Below are 24393 nucleotides of genomic sequence, written 5' to 3' on the forward strand. Positions count from 1 at the left end.
TAAAAATCATACAGTCAAGAGTCTGAAGCCTAAAAATTGACAGACCCACTCATTATTTTATGCTCATTCAATCTTCAGTAATTTTAGGTAAGTATCTTAATATGATTTGGCACTAGAAAGGTCACGTGACCCTGAGCTTCAAAGGACCCAGGGTTTTTCTAACTAGTGTGTTGTTTGTAATTATACACAAAGTGTTTTAATCTGCTTATACTGATATTTGGAACTGAACGTAGCCAAAAAAATCGTTACTTTATTTGATAGAATGTTTTGTTATGGTACTTGCTGTCAAACACTGGCCAAAACACTTTTGTAGATTACTGGTACTCCAAACAACCTCGTGACCTATTCCTCCAAAGTTTCTGGTTTGAGACCTTCCCAAAAGGAACAGACTGAGGTAACCCGGGGGGGCACTTCCTTATAAGGGGCTAATGGGGATGAGCCGCTGGATGGGGTCGCATTTACACGACTGGATTGACTATAATGGGTCGCAAATTTTCTGATTTGGGGGGTCAGAGAGTTTTTAATGTTTACGGTTAGCAAGCGTACCAGAATGTTTGTACTACAGTAAAAACCCGCAAGTAAGAACCTACATTTTCTGGACTTAGCCTAAACAGGTTCTTATTTAAATAGTAGTTAACACAATTTCAGGCTATTTAGGTTCTTATTTCTGTAAAAAAAACAAAAAATAAAAAACAAGCTACAAAACGAGATGGTAATCTGCGTGTTTTTCAATTTCAAAATGCGATACAACAATATTAACGTCTTGCACTTTATTTTTTTTTTACATCAGTAAATTAGCACTTTTATTTGCACAGCAATACCGCAATACCAAGCTCCTAATTCTCCAAACAGGATTCTTGCACAGCTTGTGCAGCTGCATTTCACTAATATGACTTAGAAAAATAAGAACCTGTTTTTCATTTTCTAGGCTGAACAGGTTCTTGTTTATAGGGGTTATAAATGGCAAATTTTAGGCTAAAATGTTCTTAATTTTCAGGTTCTTACTCGTGGGTTTTTACTGTATAGGTGAAGTAAAGTGTTCTTCATTCAATATAAGGTATATACATAAATACAAAGTGACTAAGTTGGGATCGTGAAAATTACGTATTTGACCAAAAGTGACTAGGATGGAGTCTATAATTGACCACAGAATAGACTATAACAGGGTAGGGGCACTGAAAGGCCAGCGGCACATACCCAGCAAAAATTAACCCAAGTACACCCTCCCCACTCCTCCCCCCCGGGAGGTAACCTTGGTGGGCACGTCACTTAAGTTACTCTTTTTAATTAGTGTCGTTATTTCTACGCTGCAAAATTTACGGTTTAAAAAATTAGATATGGCTAAATATTATACAGTTGACTCCCTATAAAGCGAACCGTTATGGAAAATCACTGAAAGGGGCTGTGTCACGAAATTTCTCAAAATTCAAACAGTTAGGACTACCACCAAATTGAGCGAAACATAAAAATGACTGCTCTGGACATTAGAAAAAGATATCACAGCCTATACAAAAGAAGGCCTGAATGGGCAATTTCATAGAAGATTGAAACGGATTGCAATGATCGTTTTTGAAAACTTGTTAGCCTAACAGTTTTTCAAAGTTCATTCGTTTCGTCTGTAGCGTTTGATATATTTTGGAGACATATTTGTTTCACATGAAGCAGCGATCTTGTCATTTGCAGGTAATTTCTTTGCTAAGGACAAGTTCCATTGCGAATAAGGACATGTAATTAGCAATATTAATAAAATGAGCCGGACAGCCGTGACGTCACAGCCCCTTTAAGTTTCGAGTCAAAGAAAAGACAATGCACCGTTATAGAAGCACATACCAGGGGCGTGGCTCAGATTTCTCCAGAGGTACTACCCCCTGTCCTGTCACTTGATTTATTCTCCGTTTTCTTGTCAGTAATCATCTCTCTTGGTGTCTTGGACTAGGTAGTTACGGCTTTCGCGTATGGCGAAGTCAGGAAAAACCGTGCAATTTATTTTTAAAACTTATATCTGGGAGAAGTTCACTCAACACTGCAGCCAACAAAAGCGAACAGTGCAATTTCTAAGCTTTTCAGGGAAAAAATATCAGTAGAGCCCCTATCGCCTTTCGAGTCCTTGAGCCATTAGTCGCTTATAATCCAAGTCAACTCAGTTGTTGTTACTCTTCATTTTTGATTAGTAAGTTGTAATGTGTATTTTTTCTTATACTTAAGTACCCTTCCTTTCCCCTCTTTCTTTCTTTTTTTTTTTCTTCTTTTTTCTTCATTTAACTTTTTAATTTTTTTGGTCTTTTGTTTTTGTGTTCTCTCTCTGTCTGTCATTGTGTTGTTTTATCGTGTTCAAATAAACGCTATCAAAAAAAAGAAGAAGAAGAAAGAGTGCGGTAAAGTACGTGCTGGCTTGTATATCGGTTGGTCGCGTGTTTATTTCTCGAGAAGGTGCTACCTTTGCGCTGCAAACAGCTGGGAACTCGCGAGGCTCGCGCGACCATGTGGAAATGGCAGTCCCGTCTCAATAGAGCAGTTCACGCTCATGGTTGCATCAATTTTTCGATACATTTTCTGTAATTTTGATACTGTCGAATTACAGAAAATGTATGAGAAAATCAAGGTTTCAGTCTAAGAACTGATCACGAAGTTCTTTGCACTGCAGAAATAGTGTACTGTTTCTTTGAACTCGTAAGTTACTCTTTTCAAAGAGAAAGCATCAAATATATGAATTCAGGAAGAATAAGCTGGCTTTGAATTCCAATGCAAATCTTCGAATTTCCGGCCATCTTGCCCCGATTACCCATGGTGCAACTATGAGCGTGAACTCCTCAATGAGAGGAGACGTAAAAACAGTGTCCACGTTGCCTGGTAACATTGACATTTACTTGACGTGTTATTTTTTCATGCGAATGAATTTTGATCTCTTTAGAAAATAAAAAAGGAGCAGGAATTTTCTACATTCCTGCACACTCAATAAACTAAAAAAAACCTACGCTTTCAGAGACGCTGTTGGATAACAGTAGCAAAATTTACGTAGAAGGGGGAATCTATCTTGTATACAGTATGGCTGGTCTTTGTAAGCATCAATACGACTGATATCTCCTACAATGGAAAGAACACCTCGTGTTATTCTCACAGAAGCCTCATAAAATCCATTATTTGGAGCTGTTAACAGCTGTAATTGATACAAAGTGTCTTTAACAAGAGTGTTTTCAGCTTTATCGCCCATCACGGCTTCACAATAGTCACAGGCATCATCCGAACGATGCTTACTGTCACGAAATCTCTGCATAGCTTCGCTTGGCATGTCACGAAAAGCGCTTGTTATCTCCTTCAAAGTCAGCCGCTGACAAAAGTCGGACAGTTCTGCAGTCTGTGAGGTCAGGTAATTGATATGGTTGAGCACGAACGTCGCTGCCTGAAAAACTACTTGCTCATCAGTGGAAATTTCTTCCAAATTCAGACAGGGACACCAATGATCCTCAACACCGGCACTTGCGCATGTGCGATTTCTTCCGTCAATTTTAGTAAACAGACTTTGGCCAATTAAGATTCCCGTCGGATATTCTGGGTACGACAAAATATGGCGTAAGGTGGCGTACACATCAAATGGTGACGTGAGGACACGAGAATTATGGACGAGACTGTTGTAGAGGTCAGGGTACTTTTCAGGAAACCATTTAGGTGTAGTGATCGCCAGGAATGGAAACCTTTCTTCTAGTTTTCCTTGGATTGTTTTCCTCAAGTCTGAAAACCGTGCTCCGTGGTCCGCAAAGATGATCAACAAGGTGTTATTTCGGAATGTCTCTTTCTCAAAAGTTTCCAGAAACGATTTCAGATCTGCATCTGCGTAACCAACCGTGTTCGGGTCATCATGAGAAATAACTGCATGGGAAGAGAATCCAAACTTTGGTGTGTCTCTGTACCTGCGAAAGAGACTCAACAGATACTTCAACGAAACGTCGTGGGACGCTCGGTTATTAATACAATACCCATTGATGTGATTGTCAGCTTCCATCCAGAAGGGTCTTGCGTAATGGTCAGTGGGTGGATCTTTAAAACCATGTAAACGATAATTGAACGACGCAAAGTAAGGTGAATCTTCGGAGAACATCGTCGCGTATCCCTTGTCTTTGTAGTCTTTAAAAATCCAGCGCCAGCTGTCAATTGGTTGAGAGTTTGTTATTCTTCTCCGCGCTTCCACTTGACGTTTTTCTTCCACTCCAGTAAGCATTGCGGAAAGTTGTGCGGTGGTACCATCCCCCACAATCGTTTCACCTGTAAATCACACCAAAAACAAACCTGCACAAACACTCAACCATCCGCGTTATCCCGCATAGACTTTGTGGCAGGCGAAAAACGGAGAGGGGGAGGGGGAGAGCAAGAACTCCCATTTTCCCTCCCTCCCGATCCCCTACCCGTTTCGAAGCCTACTACACAGGCTTATTCCGCACTAAGATTTTCGATTGCCAACCAAGAGCCACTATGGCTCTTGTGCCAACTTTAAGCCGACGGGGACTTGATTCGACGCTTTGTTTTATAGGATTATTAACACAAGACTCACATAGTCGGAAAGAGTACATCAAGCTTTAAAAATCCTCAAGTTTGTGTCTATCGTGGCAAAATGGACAGAAATACAGCCATTCAAAATCTGCAAAATTTACTAAAAAATAAAAAACGTTTGGACCCGCCATTCCCATGCTAATTGGCCAAAAAAATAATTCAAAAAAGAAGAATATATGACAAATGCGGTCTTTCCGCTACGTGCTAGCAGTCACTAAAGGGCAAGATCTGGATATCGGAGATTACTATTCCCCATATTCGGCTCAACGATTTTGTTGATGTTGCTGTATTTTTTTTTTCTCTTTTGGCTCACGGCGCTTAAACTTCTAGAGCGTTTATTTTCTATTCAGGGGTAAAGCGTAACCGTTTAAAGGTCACAGTCCGACCTTGAGAAATTTGGTAGTATTAACGGGGTTCAGTCCATATGGTGGAGTTGGACTGTATTTATTCACTATGAAATGAAAACACAGGCAAGCATGTGTAAAGTTATAGTCAGCTGATGTAAATAACGGATTACGTTTCGTCGGTAACACTTCTTTTTCGAACAAAAACACTTTGAAAAACAGCCTCTTAAAGCAGGGAGACCTAGCAAACTTCCAAAAATGTCAGGGAAATAAAAGCCTATATGAGAAGGTATCAAACTTTGAACAGTAAAAATGAAAATCCTGCCTTAAAAGACACCGTTATGACGACATCACAATGGGATTTTATGGCAAGGCATTTGAAAATGGTTTGCAGGGTAAGGCGGCAGGTTCCAAGCCTATCTTATTCCCAGCCAATCAGAATTTAGGGCGTTCCGGACGATATTGTTCTTAAGCGCGCTTTTCCATGCAAAATCAAAACCAAATCCGACCCTGTGTTTACCTCCTCAGCAAACAAGTGCACCGCCACGCAGAGCTCTTGGTCACGCAAAGTTTTCAGCGTCCTTCTTATCGAAAAAATGCCTTAAGATAAAAGTGCTTTATTAGCTACGGTTTTGCAGATTTATCACGGTCGCTTGGTGGCTGCCATGACTGAGGTACGTCGCTCAATCGATCCATCGGCATATTTCAACTTTTCTAACAGCCCTGGAACACCATACTTTTGGTGATCCAAAACCTAAATTACCTAACCCCATAATCCTCTCGAAAAAACCAAAGTTTTTGCTTTTCAGTGCTTTTTCCTGGTCGACGAAGCCAACGTAAACAACTTCATTATATGGTTACAACAGTACGCGCGTTCTGATTAGCTGCCGAGCGGGCAAAATTTCCTTGTAATGACCGGGCATTATTAACTACATGTAGCTGTCCAAGACATATACAATCTGTGTTTAACTTGATAGTGGACATCCATGTTATGGTAAATAGACAGCTGTCAAGAAAGAACCAAAAAATGAGAAGTCCAAAGACTACTGCAAAGCTGATTCAGAACAACGTGTATCGTTTCTTCATAACAATATTTCGGCTGGCCATACCAGCCCTAGCCTTCTTCAGGTTTAGAAGATCAGTTTCTACGTACTGCCAATATTTCTCGTACTAAACCGTTACAGACTAAACCTAGAGATTCTAACGATGTTGTAACACTCGTCACATACAACTCAGCAGTTGCACGCATTTCTAATATCCTACGCAAACATTTTAACATCTTACACTCCTTTAAACGTTGCAAAGACGTCTTTAAAAACCGCCTTTTGTTTCTTACAGACGTAGCCCTAATCTTCGCCACCTTTTAGTTAAAGCACAATTACCCGTTATCTCCAACAATCATTTTCCGCCAGGCTTCTTTCGCTGTGGACAAAATTGTGCCACTTGTCCATACATTACTAACGGCCTCACAAGTTATACCTTTTACGCTACAGGTGTAACACTAAAAACGCGATGTACATGGTTCAATGTAACCGTTGTAATTTACAATATATAGGTGAAACTAAGCGACGTCTCAAGGACAGATTTAACGAACACAGACGTGCAGTCGACAAAACTAACGCTAAATCTAACCCACTACTGTTTCTGAACACTTTCTATCTCACTCTAACCACACTCATACTGACATGCCGTTAATCCCACTAGACAAAATTCGTTCTTCACGTGACTCAGTTCGTAAGGCCAGGGAGTCGCATTTGATAGATAAGGCCATGACTCTTGAACCTCATGGCCTAAACCGCCGTGACGAATTATTGTAATCCGTATCCTTAGTATTTTTACTTTCCAGTTTTGGTGTTGTACGTCATTTTCGCCTCTCCCTTTTAAACAATTTTTATTGCGACATTCTCCATCTATATAATATTGTGATTCCTACATAAGTTCAGTAACATCTGTAAACCTGAAGAAGCCGAAATATTGTTATGAAAGAACAATAAACGTTGTTCTGAATCAGCTTTGCAGGAGTCTTTGGACTTCTCGTTTTTGGTTCTTTATATTTTGGCTGATTAGATCTCTTTTCTAGAGATCCAACGTTTACAACTAGCAGGATCTTCGTCCACGGTTTTTGCAGTTAATTTAATCCTGTCAAAAAAGAGTATCCGCTGACCAGTTGAAATTGTCTGTACGCAAGCTCAAGTGTACAATTCATTGCGGAATACTGGAAAAAAAATAGCAAGAGATTAAAAGCAGCGGTTTCTCCTCCATATTCCTTTGCAACTTTCCGTGACAAGTAAATTCATGACCGAGGCGGCCCAATAAAACGGTCCACTAAGAAGATCAAGCGAGAAACTGACAGTTATGGGTTGTTGCCTGAGTAAGTTGTAATAAGTGCAACCATAACTGTCGCGCAACAAACTGAAACTCCGGACGCTTTCCAAAAGTCAGAACTGGCCGGCCGGACCTGTCATTTTGAAAATGAAATGGCCTTTTTCCAAGGGTTTTTTATGAAAAACGATTTCCTTCGTGCATGCCATCTAGGATTTGACTGATCTGGCTGGATAGCTTTAATTAAAAGTGAAGTTCTCATTACGGCGGGAATGGCCTTGCCGGTCAGTTCTGACAAATGGAAAGCGCCCTCAACTTGCAAACCGGCAAACTCTTGCCCACACTACTTGGCTTTCACACACGGAAAGGCAAATAAATTGAGTACAAAACGCGTCTATAATTAAGAAATACAAAGAAGCAAAATGCTTAGTTGGGAAATGATAATATTCAGTTGAAGGACATTGATTTTTCTGAGGAAATACTTAATAAAACACGCTAGCGTTTTAGCTCATTTAGATTTCTCTCCGGGAGAATGTCGACAGACCCCCCCGGCCTAGACGATCACAGATCTTGCCGCCTGCATGTCCTCTATGCGCGAAACGTCTGGCTACGGCCCAGCAAACCCAAATGCACGTTACCTTACCTTGCATAAAGACAGAGCCCAATGATTTGTTCAAGTATTCAAGACTACTCGGCATTTTCCGTACAAAGTTTGCTGCTGAAGTCGAGTCGAACATAACAAGTGCTACATTCAATGGAATACCAACAGGCTTTTGTGGTCTTTCGAGAACCTCCTGTTTTGGAAACACGTGCATGTGTACGTCGGTCTTTCTTTCTCCCGAGTTGGTTACGACGTCTACTCGGATGAAGTCAGCGTCTATCGATGCACTTCCCTTAAAAAGACCTAGAGGTAGAAGAAAAAACAAAAGAAAAAAGGCCAATGGCATGTGAATGATTCCCATCAATGTGACAACTCACACCAAGAACTCAAAGATTTTATCTGCGCTTCTTCTCTCGAAACATATCATTCTATAATACTGTGTTTGCTTAACAATCCTTTGACCAACCTCGCCGTCCCTTTCCGTCCCCAGGTCTCTGGGCTTATTTATCTCATTTTCTAAGGAAACCCCTGGGGAAGAGGGAGTTGATTGAACTTGTCTCTCTTTTGATGTCATATCTTGTAACCATAGCAATAGATCACTAACATATATTATTGAAAACATCATGTATCAGAAAGCATGCAAAAAATTCAAAAGAGCCAGCCAAAAAGTAGGATGCTGGCAGGAGATTGCAATTGATCCCAAGAGAAACCGGCTTATGAACAGTTATTTAAACATTTACGTTTTGATGTTCAACTGTATTTTTTCCGATAAAGTACAAAAGATCGATGCTCAGATTTCAATAACAAAAACGGCCACGCAATCAGAGGGTGGTGTACATGTGTAATTTTTTTTTCAGCAACATCTCGTGATAACTCCCCCCCGGGGAGGGGTACTTCTAATAATTCTTGGTAGGGGTGTGCCGCCCGGTTCGCCAAATCCTGACTCTATTTCAGACCAAAAATGTTATTTTTCACACCCGTTTTCAGACCTGGCCTTTAAGAAATTATGTCATCATTACTTAGATTAGAACATCAACAAAAAAGATTTCTTAAAATCCATTTCGAATTTGCATATTTTTCTATCTTTCTTATTCATGTGGAATTGAAACCACACGTTCATACAGTCCCGTAGTTCCCTCGAAAACCATACCCGATTCCAGACCAAAAGTGGGCAAAGTCCAGGGCGAGAGGAATAATTGTTTTAGTAAAATCCAACTAGTTGGTCAAAAAATATCGAGACAAAAAAACTTTATCTAGTTAAAGCCGGGGCTTTTCGCTACTAGTGGGCTATAACATATACCTTAGTAGTAGCTCTACAGTTATTATAACAGATAATCAAGCAAAGAGAGCCCTAAGAAAGCCCGGTTGCTCTTATGGTTAAGGGCGCCGGAATGCAGGGTGGGAATCAAATGGACGAATAGCCATAAGATTGTACCGCTTTAAAAAAAAAAAATTGGCTGTTCACAGTCCTCTATTTTTCCGTAAGACCATCGAGATCAAGCGCTTTGTGTTGCGGGCTGCCTTCTTGCATGAGTGTCAAAACTACTTACGGGGCGGGGGCGGTTTGGGAGGAAGCGGGAAAAATAACTTGGGAGCTCAGCCAGTCAGAACGCAGCATTGATAATAGACCTCTAGTTGGATTTTACTAAAGGGGAGTACCCCTGGGGTTTTCTCGTTGTCACGGCCTATTTTTAGGTCACGACAGCATGATTTTATTATCGAGCGCCAGCCTCGTAACGGACACCAGGGGCCGGCAGACACCCAACGACATCCCGATTCAACATTAAGAAAAAAATGTAAGGGAAAGTACAAAATATTCATCTGTTTAGTTTAGTCATGATAGTTGTTTTTTGCTTGATTTACAATTCTTTTTTTCTGAATCGATCAAAATTTATATGTTTCAATGATCCCATATGGCAGGGGAACCCAACGAGAATATAGTTCAAAACCACTTAAACATAGCATTGTAAAACGTGTTTTAGTATTTAAACGGTAGATATAGGCATATTTTTATTCCCTAAAAATTTTTCATCTGTTAGGATTTCCTTGCTGAAAGTCTAGTGATCCGAAAATTATAGGGATCAAAACTTACCTTTTCGAAAATTTCAGCCAGAAAAAAGGTTCCCGAAAATTCTAGGTGACTTATTTAGGGTAAAAATCCGTTAAAAATGAGCAATTATTCCATTTTTTAGATGTTCGAAAATCCTAGGAGAGGCAGGCAAGCAAGAAATTTTACAACAAACGTTCCCAACATTCTAGATCTCAAATCGTCTTCCCGACAGATATTTTCCGAAAATTGACGTTGGCTGCCCCTGATATTGATTCTTTTCGCGTACGGATTATTTTTCTTTTCTTTTTTTTCTTTTCTTTTCTTTTTCTTTTATTTAGTATACCCAGAGTACTTTTAGATCTCTAGAAATGCATTCTAAGGGGCGCTATAAAATTTGGAACTCGACTCTTTTCGAAATTACGAGGGCTTCGGATCAGTATTATTTGCCCGAAAATTTTAGATGCAATTTAACGTATTACGAAAGCCGAAAATTTTTCAGATTCTACTCTCCATCACATATTTGACTCCAATAATTTTAGGGTTCCTCTTTTCTACGAAAAATAACCTAACCTGGGATGTAAAATGTGAAAAATTTAAGTTCACAAAATCGTAGGGAATTGATAGGATAACCTTAGGATAACCTTTGAAAATTGAACATGAACGAACGGTCTTCAAGAAATTTTAGGCTTCAAGCCATGGAAAATTCTAGGCAATATTTGCTTCTCCGAACAGATATTTTACAGAAAACAGTCGCTGGGTGCCCCTGTTTTCGTACCTCGCTGTTCTGGCACATACACGCACGCAAACCATGACCGATTTCCGTTACAAACACAACGAGGCTGTGACCTCTGACCTCGACCTAATCTCAAACACCTCTATCGGTATCTTTTGCCAAGCGGCCAGTGATCAGAGTGATGGTGAACGACAGCGAGTGACAAGAAAAGACAGAAAGAAACTAAGGATACCGCTACAAAGTGTTTTTGCTGCTCAATTTTGTGTGTGGATTTTTGTGTTCTATCTTGTTTCTCTTGACCTTGACGTTGAACATAATCTGACATTTTTACACAACTGTCACGTGTTACACCGGCGTTTTGACAGCCATTCACTTCGCGATTCGCTTTACAACGTCACGCAAATGCAACGCGACTTGTTATGAGGCCAAATGCTCACTCTTTTCATACATTGTGGATGTACTCAAGGGTAAACCGGTCCGTTCCCGGTCCATGGTCAAAATAATTGCCGCGTGACATTCATCCCTCGCCACTGCAAAAGCAAAATATCATCAGAAGTTGTTATATTAGAAGCAGCTATTATCAGGTTAGTCAATATGAATTCTAGAGAACGAACAGCCAGCGTAAAAAGCGCAGAGTTTACGCCTGGGTTTCGGGCTTTTAGTCCACAGACTACGATTCTTTTATTTAATTTTATTGTCGTCTTATATTAGTATTCAATACTTCGGTCAGGTTTTATCGAAGCAATTCTGTAGTGTATTTCTTAAACGCTTTTGATTCAAGCTCAAGGCCCCAAACAAAGGCAAAAGCAAGCAGGGCTTCGTCATGCTGTATCTGCCTTAGTCTCTTCACAAAGCCCTGAAATGGTGCCAGAAATATCCAGTCACTGTCTAGTTACAAACTTTTTGGCCAGCTTCGAGAAATTAGAAACGAAAGCGCCAAGGTAGGGCAGAAGCCGACAGAAATTATTGCATACCAGATCCTGAGCGCCATGCTTTTAATACCTTATTTAAAACGGGATGGCTTTAGTTAAGGACAATGCGAAAGTACCGCTGCGATATATCCGTCTCGCACATAAAATAATCAAACCAAAAAACCTAAGAGAAGAGAAAACGGATCTCTGAAGCCGGAACGACTTCGGTGGTTAATATGCATCTTTCTTTGGCGAGTACAGGCTCTTGTTTTTCTGCAGGAAGTCGGAACTTCTTATGCTCCAAAGACAATGAGGTCCAATCAACGGAAAAGTCAACTGCTTTTGGTCGTAGCGGCACGAGGTGACTAAAAAACGAAAAAATTGCACAAGTTATTCCAAACTCAGAAACGGTTATGATGTTCCCATGCCGTGTAGAAGTGAAAGAAAGGTCAATGGCGCTAGACATCGTTTATGTACTCGTGACCACGTGACAACTTACACAATGCACATCGTATGATCAAGCGAGGACGAAGGTCAGTTTTACAAATCACGTGCATACACGTTGCTTCATGATGAAGTTTGCCAAGGTTACTGTTTTTATGTTTCCCGAAAATCCGGTTTGAAAGCAAATTGGGTCCGATTCTCTCTTGGTCCGATTGATTCCATCTGAAAAGGTAGTCCTGTTTGTCTGGACAAAATGTTCCAAAAAGAAATTCTTGTTCCATTTCTTCAAGGCCATCTCTGTTTATACCAGTTTGAGGCCTTCTTGTTCAAGGCCTTTCTCTCAGTTGATGGCACCACAGGCAGGCCAAGATCGGTGCATAACCGAACACATTACCGTGTTTTTTGACACTGTTTTGCATATTACGAACGATTTACAGACTTTTTATGAATATGGTTGTAAAAACGTATAACGTGAGTATAGTTGTTAACACGTAAAATTGTAGGCAACGATAGAAACCAACGCCTTATTCATGGCCATTTCACACTTTTTGCGGGTAGTTTCGAAAACGAAGCACTCGAAAACGAAGACCGAAGCACGAAGCACCCAAATCTCGAAAACGAAGCACCCAAAACTCGAAAACGAAGCACCCTAAATCGAAAACGAAGCACCCTATCTCGAAAACGAAGACCCCAAAACTCGAAAACGAAGCACCCAAAACTCGAAAACGAAGCACCCTAAATCGAAAACGAAGCACCCTATCTCGAAAACGAAGACCCCAAAACTCGAAAACGAAGCACCCTAGATCGAAAACGAAGCACCCAAAAATTCGAAACCGGTCTGTCCTTTATAAACACGAGACCAATGCTAATACAGCAGGAATCAAGCACGATAACGAATCGAATTCTCCTGTTCCCCACCATAGAGCCTGGTCCCAGGCTATGACCCTAGAACAAATTCTGCCTGGATCTGATCTGATCTGATCACGCAGTTTCATAAATACCCAATATGTTAGACTGCAAATTAATCGGGTTTTTTTTCTCAAAATCAGTAAAGAAGTCGGTAAAGCATGGCGTACGAGTAATACGCGCGAGCCTCACACTCTGTTTTCAGCCTCGTTTCAGACCTTTTGTGTTACTGCTCACGCATACTTGAATACGCCAAAATCTGCAGACGGACAGTTTTGAAGTCTACATAAACATGCATATTAAGGTAAGATGTATCAAGTATAGCGAGACTAATAATAAAATTAATACAGGATATCCTGTCTAGAAACGTTCAGTGAAACAGTTGGTTACAAAACCTTGGGATGGATTTTGTGGACCTTTAGAGGTGCGGACGCATCCGCTGCCTCCACCTGATTCGGATTGCGTCATGTAAGACGTAAAGTTGCACTTATTAAACCTACAGTGTTTTCGAGTTTTGGGTGCTTCGTTTTCGAGATTTAGGGGTCTTCGTTTTCGAGTTTTGACTGCTTCGTTTTCGAATTTTGGGTGCTTCGTTTTCGAGATTTTGGGGTCTTCGTTTTCGATCTAGGGTGCTTCGTTTTCGATTTAGGGTGCTTCGTTTTCGAGTTTTGGGTGCTTCGTTTTCGAGATTTGGGTGCTTCGTACTTCGGTCTTCGTTTTCGAGGGCTTCGTTTTCGAAACTACCCTTTTTGCGGCTCGTTGTTTCGTGTTGTTTTCCTACATAACACTAAGCAAGGCAGGTCACTGTGTGCAGTCTCAACTGACAAATCTCTCCTGCATCAAAGAACAGCGCACCCATTCGTCACAAAAGCACCAAAACCTCAAAGACCAGATGAGTCTCTCATCTCTTCCCCTTGTTATGTGTTTTTGGTGGGAAAATCAGTGTTTTGAAAGCTTTCGTTTTCTGGGCAAACTGGCGTGCGCTATGGAAACTCGATGATTGAGGACGTGGGGTGGGCAGCACGATAACTGAATTTGTGAGCTACTTTCTCGTCACATTATAGTAAATTTCTTGGTACACTCCATCGGTTTTCCACGCTTGGAGACAAGTTTTTCAAGTGTCAAGACTGTGTTAGAGCTGGTCCTCTGACAGGACATGAATGGAGTTGTCGTGAATGAAGTACGGCTGTTCTTCACGATATCACAGTTTTAAGCAAAACGGGGTTTATTTCACAGCTTCAATCCTCACAATACAATGGCTCGCTCACACACTACACAAAATCGTGACTTTCTTTAATCTATGAACTTTAGTTTTTAATCCGATCTGTCGGCAAGTTTTCTGTCGCTCTGACAGACGAGTGAAACTATTAATAACAAAATTTAAAAGGAATAAAATCACGCCATCTCACAATCACGCTACACTCTTGCTTCATAACAGGAGTACTCGAAGAAAGCTAAGAGGATGTGTTCTCACATTCTATTCACAACATGAAGAATATGATCAATGAATATATTCATGAATATGCTTTGCTCGCCTAATGGTTTCTTAGTGATTAAACCATTGACGGCCGTGCAGGCCAAAATCGGCCGTACAAGATTACACTGCTTTAAAATATTGCAACTTCCTCAATCACCTAAAAATGGCCTGAACTGTCAGTAGTGAGCATTGAGTAGAATGTACTTCAAGTTGAGATGTCCAATACATGCAAAAAAGTCAGCGCCTTTTGCAAAATATTACCTTTTGAATTTGGAAAAGAACAAAAATGATCGTTTTTAAGGTCACAGAAGAACGACAAAAATCGCGTTTGTTGCCTTCAGGATTTTGACAGAAATCGTCGTTGCAAAACCAAAAGTCAACATTAAATGAGTTCGAGGGAAATCACAACCAGGGTCGGGGAGGGGGGGGAAGAGACGAGGTGTGGGACCAAGAAACGATGTTTTCACAACTTGCAAAGCGGTCACCCTGCGTGGTGGTCAGCGGATAATTGCAGTATTTTTCTCACAGTAAATATTTTTAGACTTTTTAGAAGCAAGAAGCGAACCGGCAGAGGAAATCAGAATGCTAAAAGAATTGAAAAAAATACTATCGTTTATCTTTGTTTTTCTTGCATATCGTATTTGTTTTTCGGTACTGAAATTGCGGGGAAAACCGTGCTAGACCTTAACCAACAACAATGCGCTCGATCGATTTATAGGTCACGTCGTTTTTCACCGGGTAAGGATAATTTGATGCTGATAAAAATTACTGGAGAAAGTGTCAAATTTATCGGAAGCAAATATATTCAGAGAGCTTTATAAATATGAGCTTACAGGTCTACAATCATAACTGAATAAACAGTCACACTTCATAACATTTCACGTCATTTATTACGATCAGTCAACACCTTGAATCTAAAGTTAACATTCAAAACGAGCCTAATAAACAAATCACAACTACTACTGAAAGCTCTGTACCTTGAAGCGACTTTAACTTTCCTAAGGTTTGCAGCAAAACACTACTCGATAGCTCAACTCTTCGGCGGTTCTTATCGGCTGTACGGAGCTATATGTTGCATATTCCAAACTCTGCGGAGGGAAATTGTTTAACAGGAAAAGAAAACCACACACTGTGTCTGAAAAGCGACATAAAATCAATAAATTTGCGAATTACCAAAATATAAGAGTGAGAAACAGTCCCGCCTTCGACTGCCATGTTTTTGTTTCTTCTCAAAGACCGTTGATCTATGGATTGTGACGTAATGCGCATGATCAGTACACAAATCCGCTGGTGAGACCCTTGCTCATCGCTTTGCAAGTTGTGAGATTTCATTTAAGAGAATGTATGGGAGATAGCTTCCCCCCCCCCCCCCCTCCCTGATCACAACACTTCCGAAAACCACTTTAATATAATACTTCCACACTTAACACGGGCGAAACATCGTCAAATTACTCCGTAAAACTCTCGCTTTCTCCACATAAATCGTCGCATGGAACTTTTCTCGACTCACTGACAGTCGATTTATTCAAGATCCCGGTTGTAAACCAGCGGTTGAAAAGGAGACATATAGCCCCCTCCTTCAAAACAATTTTTTACTAAGTCTTTGGCCTGGTCACAAATCAGCATGAATTTCCATCTCGCCGAACAGATTTCAACCCTAGAACCTACTTTGTGAGGCCGAAGACTTGTTACTGCCAACAACAAAGCTCGCAATATCCAATCTTTCGGTCTCAAGCCCCGGATCAGTCTTTCACCCGTGTAGCCCGAAATAAGGCGAAATACGAGAAGATATTGGACGCAGCAAACTTTGCCAGACGTGATAATTGTTCCTTCATAAGGCTTAATGATGCCTTCCGGAAGACTTTGCTCAAGGCAGCCAAAAAAAACTCTAAGACAACCCACTATGAAAGCCGAGTTCGGTCTAATCCGCGCGCTGATTTCAAACTGACATAAAGAGAGAATTATGGGAAGATATGAAAAACTTTGGGGGGGGGGTGGTAGATTGATACCAGTGAGAAACTCATCAAAGTCTTACTGCAGCCTATTCAGTAAATATTCGGTACAAATTAAATGAATAAAACGTAACTATGAAAAACAAAAACAAAAAAAACATGCTCCACTATAAGACTCAGTCAGAAGGTATGTGAGGGAGATTGCTATAACCATGCTTTTGCCAATCCAGTCAGAGATATATGCTAAATTTTCATTCTCACACTGAACTTGAGAATGGCCGAAGCACGCAAACGTCGTTGTAAACTTTTACCATTTATTTTTACCTTAAATAATAATAATAATAATAATAATAATAATAATAATAATAATAATAATAATAATAATAATAATAATAAGGGGGAGAGAAACATCATCATCATCATCATCATTAATAATTTCATGATAATAATAATGATAATAATAACGTTTAAAAAATTTAGGGGTAGGGCAATCTCCACTGCCTCGTCTTTTTGCAGTCATTGTCGCCATTATTTATGTCCTCAAGAGAAGAATTTATGTGTTTTATAAGAGAAACTCATATGGTCAGATATGTCGGAATTTAACGAACAACTTTTTTAACATAAGAATTATTTTTTTCAAGTTAGGCCTGGTTCAAACGTCGAATTTCACATGTGCCGAACTTAACGCCAGAGTTAAATACATGTGAAGTGCGACGTTTAAATCAATTAAATTCGACTTTTTAAATTAAATGCGACGTTTGCCGTGTCTGCGACTGAAACAGTCAAAGGTTCGACTTAGGTTTGACTTTTGACTCAAACGTCGCATTTCACATGTGCCGAACGTAATGCATCAAGTTTAGTAAATTATTATTATAATACTGGGAATATTGACAGCGAGCAGAGTTAAATTTGACAGAGTTCAGAGAGTTAAATCCGACGTTTGATTCAACTATTCTAGTCCACTAAAATAGGAATTATTTTCGGCACATGTGAATTCGACGTTTGAACTGGGCCTTCACCCAATCATTTCAAAACAAAACAATTGGGTGCTACAATAATTTCTTTAATAAACTCAACCACTAAACAAAATATTTATTGTTGTAACTAAACAATCTGGGATATTTTCACTTACGACCATGGATGTTTAAAAAAATTATGGAAAGGGCTGCGAAAAAAATTCTGCAAATACTAGTGATAAAAATTCTTTTTCAGCGGAAATTGCCGAACCCTAGCCCCCGCTTAAAATTGAACGGTCTGTCCCTTAGTCAGTACATTAATAACTCTATGGCAAACTACCATATCTCTGTCGCTCAGTTTTCGGTGTCGGTGTCAGTGCTGTTGACGATGGATTTCACCTTTTCCAAGGTCACTTTTTACTGTTGCTGTCTCTCCTTTTAATTTTAAGTTTTCTTTGCGAAGAGATTTTTAAAATAAGTCTTTGAGTCATTTATCTGGTATTTACAATGCTGGGAACGCGAAATCACAAGCGAACTGTTCAAGGTATACAGTATGTGGTCCTTGGTCCGCGGAAGTCCCCGATGCCCTTGGTCCGCGTCTTTTCCGAAAATGATAAAATATTTCGTCAAGAAAAAAAATACGTTGAATAATGAAAGATATCGTGATTTACTGATTAGTATTCTTTCATATGACGAAGTTTCAGCCTTCTTGCTGCTGGTGAAGACGTGAAATTAAAGTTTGTTGACAGGTAGGTTAATTTGTCTTTCTTGAAGTTTGGATTTTTGCGGCACCGTAAATTACGTGGTCATGTTTACTTAGCTTGCGAATAACTAAAACGCAACGGGAAGACTTGCCTTTTTGCAGAACAGGTTTTCAGATCAACTTATTTCTGCTGTTGGAAGCATATTGCTGTAGACGCTGAATTTTTTGTTTTAGCGACTCTTGAAAAATATCACCAAATTTCGCTTAGCGGTCCTTGGTCCGCGTCCTATGACCTTGGTTGAATAAAACTTTCCAAAGTAAAAAGCGACGGCCTTTGTTTTCGAAGAATGTTTTGAAATTCGTCCCTATACATGTCTACCAGTTCTCTTTTTTAAAACCTCGAGTACATACAGAGTTTTTGGTAATTATTTTCGACCGCGCTGAAAACCGCTCGTCGACGCTCGCGTGGGAGACTCAAGGAGACTGTTGTCTGAAGTCTTTAAAAGAAAAGCAGATTATTTTATGCTCACAACATCTTCCGAAAAAAACTTTAGCTTAATTGCATCAAGAAAAGAAAAAAAAACAAGAAATACTGTGAAAATCACGTTTTCGTGTGGAAACTATAACATTTTTACGTTTTTATCGTGCTGCTTACCTGAGACGCGGACCAAGGACCATCGAAAACGGTCGCCTTTTTGCGAATTCCAAGCAAAATATTTATGTCTGGAACTTGAAACTTCAGGATTATCGACAGGAACATAAAAGCTATCTTCAGGGAGTATTTCAGCTCGTTACATGTAGATTCGGGTAAGATATTCAAGTTAATGACTTTTACACGCGGACCAAGGACCACATACTGTAGTGATGTCACGCGCGACGTGTGATCTGACCCATACTTTAGTTGTATTTCGTAACGGCCGCTCTCGGCTTGATTCAACATGACTTCATAAAACACAGAATTTTGCACCTTTTGGCTGGGTTTTTTGCCCAAATGTAAGAAAGATGAATAAAGATAACTCAACGTATGTTTTTCAGAGCCGTCTTCTAATAATAATAGTAATTTTATTTCTACGTTTACGTGGCCTTTTTTCAGTCCCTTGAAGCTTACACCCACCACAAATATATTTATAGAAAACGAGAATGTCCTAAGATCAGGGCGCGAGATATCACAATGTCTCGAACAGTTCGGATGGTCCGCCTGTACTCAAATGTTTGAATGACAAGTCTACTAGGTCACGTTGTGCATTAGGAAATTGAAAACTTAATAATGAAGTACCGTAACTCAAGAAATTCGCTACATATGGTAGTGCATTAAGCACCAGACACGATTTTCAAAATACTGAGTCAAACCCAACCCTACGGACACCCGCTTAATACCGACACGTCATTATTACGGACAGTTTGCTTTGTGCCTGTGAAAAGAAAGCCCTTAGATTTTCCGTAAATTCAATTCAGCGGACACCCCGTTAATATGGACACCGTGTTAACGGGGTTTGATTGTACTGTACTAATTTATTCATTTCCGGAGGAAGGACTTGTTCAAAGCTTTAATACAAAGTTGAGTGACAACGGAGTTGCACAATAGTGTTGATAGAAGGTCAGACGTATGAAGCAAGTCACGACATGTACACAAAAGATGCTTTGTTTGAAACAAGATAGCAGTGCTCACTGTTTACCATGCTTTTGTTATTGAAATGCAAAGACCCACGACGGAGTAAAACGTAGACCTGGTAGACTTGAAACAGCTGCCGTTGGCCAGAAATTTTCCATTATGTTAATATGCTGGTGCATGCTATCAACCCACAACTGACGACAGCATTGAACGAGACATGTGGCTCGCGGCTAGCATGTTTGCAAAACAAAACACGTACTCGAAACCGAATTGCTTATTTACTGTATGTTTCTATGATAACGTTGCCCATATACAACCCGCCCCCTATAGTTTATTTCGAAACAGAAACACTTGAAGTTACATTATCGGTTTCTTCCTAAATACATTAAAAACACTTTTTAGGATATCCAGAGTTCTAAAAGCATTTTAAGTGGCACTAAAAATGTCTATCTGTTCGGTCATCCTAGGGCAACTTGAGTCTTTTCGAAATTACAAGGGCTTCAGAATTATTTTCCCGAATATTTTAGACGCATTTTAAAGTATAAAGAAAGTAAGAATTTTTTCATTCCTCTCTTCATCGCATTTTCGAATCCGAAAATTTTAGGGTTCATTTTTCTACGAAAGTAAAAGTGAAATGCGGAAAATTAAACTTTAGAAAATCGTAGGGAATTTGTTATAAGCTTCGAAACTTGTACAGTCGAACCTCTCTAATACGGACACCGAAGGGACAGAGCAAAGTGTCCGTATTAGAGAGGTGTCCGTTGTATAGAGGTCATGAATATTACGTCACTTTAAAGGCTCCATTGATGGTATTAAGTGTTCTTTAAGTCGAAATTGGCCCAAAAAGGGCTTTGAGGTGCATTTGAATTGTTTAATGGACATAAGACTTAGTGCGGCAAAAACAAGATTTACTCAGTCAAAGTTTAGAATGCTACAAGTCATGCAATGTGTAGTGCTAGTAACCTCCTTTGAGAGAGAAAAAGAAAGGGAACCACTGTTCAAGCAGACTCTCAAGGTCACGTTTCACATTATCACGAGCTTGTGAGTCGTGTTTGGCCTGTCAACGCTTATTTCTTACATGTCGATAGTATAATTTTTACCGATTAACATGATAATTGGCTGTGGTCACACTTGGGATTTGACGTTGGTAAAAGGCTTTAACCGTGGTAAAAAGAATGTAAAAAAACTTTACTATAGTAAAACTCATTAGTTGACTTAACACGTTCCAGATGGTTTCCCAACAGAAATATGTCACTCAAATGATGAGCCTGAGGACAGGTGATAATTTCTACGACATTCCATGAATGTTTTATTTTTTATCCAGTTGTCTGTACATCATACATTCACTGAAAATTGTGCCGCTGCTTATACTGTTTCTATCCTATTATTTTCTCGGCCAAATATAAGCGGTCCATGCTGAATTACTTCGCGGCCGTGTTCGTCTGAAAAACCGCCTGGTGGAATTACGAAACTATTGAGGAACGGTGGAACTCTAAAGTGAAAAGAACGTGAAGGTTTGTTAAAAAAAAGCGTGCCAACCAAAATCCATATTCAGACAATAGATAGAAAAAGTGTGGCTACACGGAATAAAAAAACACTTGAATTGAATGATTTACTTCTAAATTTATGCTCGACTCAGAAATGAAACACGAACATTAGATGTAGGCGTATGATTCCTTGAAATCCAGAATTTACTGCGGACTTGCCTCGAATGAAAGCGAAAATTGTCTGAGTCACTGTGACATCTCTACTGTACTGTTTGGCACGAAAAAAGGAAAAGAATAGGCTGGCGGCGCTGAAAATACATGTTTAAGTATTCAGCAACGTGACACTCAGGGAACGCATCTAAAATAATGCGACTAGATGTCAACTGAATAAACAAAGTTTAGATATACCAGCGATAAACCATATCGTTTTAGGAAAGTTTACTATAGTAAACTTTGCTTTCATTCTACCGCCGTTGCCACCGCAACTGACTAGATCTGTGTTTACCATAGTAAAATGAGAAAAGCCGGTCACATTAGAAAACGTGTTTACAGTAGTAAACTCGACTTTACTATAGTAAAAAAAGCCCAAGTGTGACCACAGCCACTGTTATCGTATGAACAATGAGACAATTGATTACACTCTGATATGTAACGACAAACAGGAAATCGTGTTGAATAAGAACCGTCATCATTGGAGTGTCCGTAATAAAGAGGTTCAGTTTGTATGAATTTTCTCTCTGGGGCCGAGATTTCGTGTCCGTTGTCCGTATTATAGAGGTTATTTTTACAAAGAATGTATGGGCATTTTCCCGGGACCAAGTGAACTGTCCGTATTAGAGAGGTGTCCGTAAGGAGAGGTTCGACTGTACACGAATGGAACCGTCATCACTAGAAATTTTTAGAAAATTCTAGGCAATTTTTGCTTCTCCAAACAGATAGTTTACAGAAAACGTTTGTTGGGTGCCCCTAATCTTAGATGCTAGTTGCAATGAACATGATGTATGCTTTGTGTGACACGATTTTTCAGTTCTGTACCGATCAGTCGTTTAAAACTTGGTTTTGATCGAGCTCTACATTGTTCCAGGTGACACCAACATTAGACGTGACACAAGTCGACCTCACGAGTTACACAGCAGTTTTAAATTAAGCAACCAAAATATTTCGCAATCTAACACCAAGAGCATCACTAAAAAACATAGCAAGCCTAATGTTCTGTGAAAAGATGCATTTACTGCCCTCACGAAATTTAGATTTCATCCGTCCCGTCATTCTAACCTCCTACCACAATTCTTAAAAAAGGCTGTGCTTGCATGGTAATTTTCCTTCCACTAGCAAAAAACATTGCTGTAACCGTTAAGGTAGCTGGTCGTCGACAAACCCCTATGATAATATGTTCGTTAACCCAGGGGTCTTCAACAAAGTTTAATTCGGGAAGGCGTTAAGGTCATTAACATTTATATACCATTTTGTAAGGCATCCCTTACGTGGTACCCTTTTCGCATGTTTACCTAGTCCCTTTTAACTATTGTGTAAACGCACGTTCTTTCAGATATAAATAAATCACAAAACCAGAACATTTTCTCGACTTCTTTTCAACCATAAAATGTATCTGTTAGCCATTTCAAGCCATTTTAGAGGCTGAAATGACAGATTTCCCTACCTTATGACATATTTCAACTAATGTAATCTCCTCCCTTTTATATACCTGTAGCCTGAAAAAAAGGTACCCCTTTCAGGCGGACCTCCCGGCGGACTTTCCCCGTTTAGGCAATTCAGATAAGAAATAACCCCGCGGGTTCGATGTAGGGTGATCCCCAGATACTCACCATTGAAGAAGAGCGACTCATTTACTGCGTTACCGACAAAGTTTCGATTTAAGAAGTTAAAGCGAAATTGAAAAGCCTGACCTCTGACACGCTGAGTTAATACAATAGCATAATACCGCTCATGAAAACCATTGGCAGTCTTGACAACCTTTTTAATCAAGATGTCTCTGATAAATTATAAATTAATTAGTAATTTATTCAAGGCGTCGAGAACGTGGGGCTTCTGAGCCGCCGGATCTTGCGGTAATTTCTTAAAATTAAAACGAAAATTACGAGTTTTAGAATCGAAATCAAGAATCGGAGTGTTGGGGGACAAATCGTATGATCTGCTTTGCAGACCCGAAGAAAAAACATTTATAAGTCATTCTTAAAACCAATATTTCGAAATTGTTATCGCAAACATGACCCCCTGCTTTCGTATAGTCGACATGTCTGGAATTAGGCTAATGCAGCTGCAGAGGGGTACCTCACGACTTTTTTCTGTAAAATAACTGTTCAAAGGAGTCAAATATTGCGTAGAAATTTTTAAAGCTTGAGAAAAGCTAAAACTTTCATGATAACCGTTCCATTCAATTTACCCTCGGTGCCAGAGGTTTTTTGCTCTCGGAGCGGCCAAGCCAGCCAGCTGAGGAGCGAAGCGGCGTGCTATAAAACACTTCACGGCCTGAGCCAGACGTATCTCGCCGACCAGCTCTTAAGCTTCTTCACGCTTCTTGACGCTGGTAAGCGAGAAGACCTCTGGTATCTACAAATAGGTTTAGTTCAATTAGTCAACATTTGGCACATTTACGTTTAAACGAGCTATCGCTCATTTGCGATATGTGGTTAAATAAAATTACTTACTTACTTACTTACAACGTTAGTTTATTTACCGGCAACAACAGTATCCTTTCATTAAGTAGCCCAGAAAATAGGGGATAGGCGTGAATGCAAATTTTTTACCTTTCTGACTGCCATCCTCGTCCCTTGGACTCCAACTGTCATTTCGAACCTCTAATGGATCCGACAAGACAACAGCAAAGTCATCGCCAGGTGTTCTCGCGATCTTTCTGTACTGAGCGGAAGCGATACCTTCGCCTTCGACCACAAGCACGTTGTTCTCAAAGCTTGAATAACTCACGCCATCGCAGTTTAGCCTGCCAAGATCTTTCATAAACTGTGCTACACTGGAGTGAAATGGATCTAAGTTTGGAAGCCTGCATGCAGCACTATTATTTCCAAAATTTTTCTTAAATAACTTATGTCTGCGGGCTCTCGCGGTTAACATCGTGCGAAGATTCGAGTGTGGCCGTGTTGCCTCATACAAAAGGACGAACGATAACATGGTAATAACGCCTATAAGAACAACCACTAAATTCTGAAAACGAACATATTTTCTAGGAAGCAGTAGGTTGCACCAGCGCCGTTGAATTAGGCGTTTAGACATCTTGAGTCACATGTATAATAGAGGTCTACAGATGTAAATCCACTGGTCTTTGAAACCTGGGCGAGCAATAAATTGCGAAACGTCACGTACAGCCGTGT

General features: G+C 39.9%; 1 protein-coding gene across 1 annotated transcript; it reads right to left on the bottom strand.

The window, feature by feature from the left end:
- Positions 1–2305: 2305 nt before the first annotated feature.
- LOC140952785 (uncharacterized) lies at positions 2306–24393 on the bottom strand. The gene is made up of 3 exons (XM_073402235.1): positions 23812–24393; positions 7855–8115; positions 2306–4260 (listed from the first exon to the last, which is right to left on the bottom strand). The coding sequence occupies exons 1-3, from the start codon at positions 24293–24295 to the stop codon at positions 2972–2974; spliced, it is 2034 nt and encodes a 677-aa protein (XP_073258336.1). The 5' UTR covers positions 24296–24393; the 3' UTR covers positions 2306–2971.

Source organism: Porites lutea, chromosome 1 (genome assembly GCF_958299795.1).
Source record: "Porites lutea chromosome 1, jaPorLute2.1, whole genome shotgun sequence".
Taxonomy (NCBI): domain Eukaryota; kingdom Metazoa; phylum Cnidaria; class Anthozoa; order Scleractinia; family Poritidae; genus Porites; species Porites lutea.

Bases quoted from the DNA above. Each gene is read 5' to 3' on its own strand.
- LOC140952785 (XM_073402235.1), bottom strand. From the start codon at position 24,295: ATGTCTAAACGCCTAATTCAACGGCGCTGGTGCAACCTACTGCTTCCT. The intron at 8,116-23,811 runs GTAAAAAATTTG...TTCTACCTCTAG, and splicing joins CGAGGATGGCAGTCAGAAAG to GTCTTTTTAAGGGAAGTGCA. The intron at 4,261-7,854 runs GTAAGGTAACGT...TGTGATTTACAG, and splicing joins GGGCTCTGTCTTTATGCAAG to GTGAAACGATTGTGGGGGAT.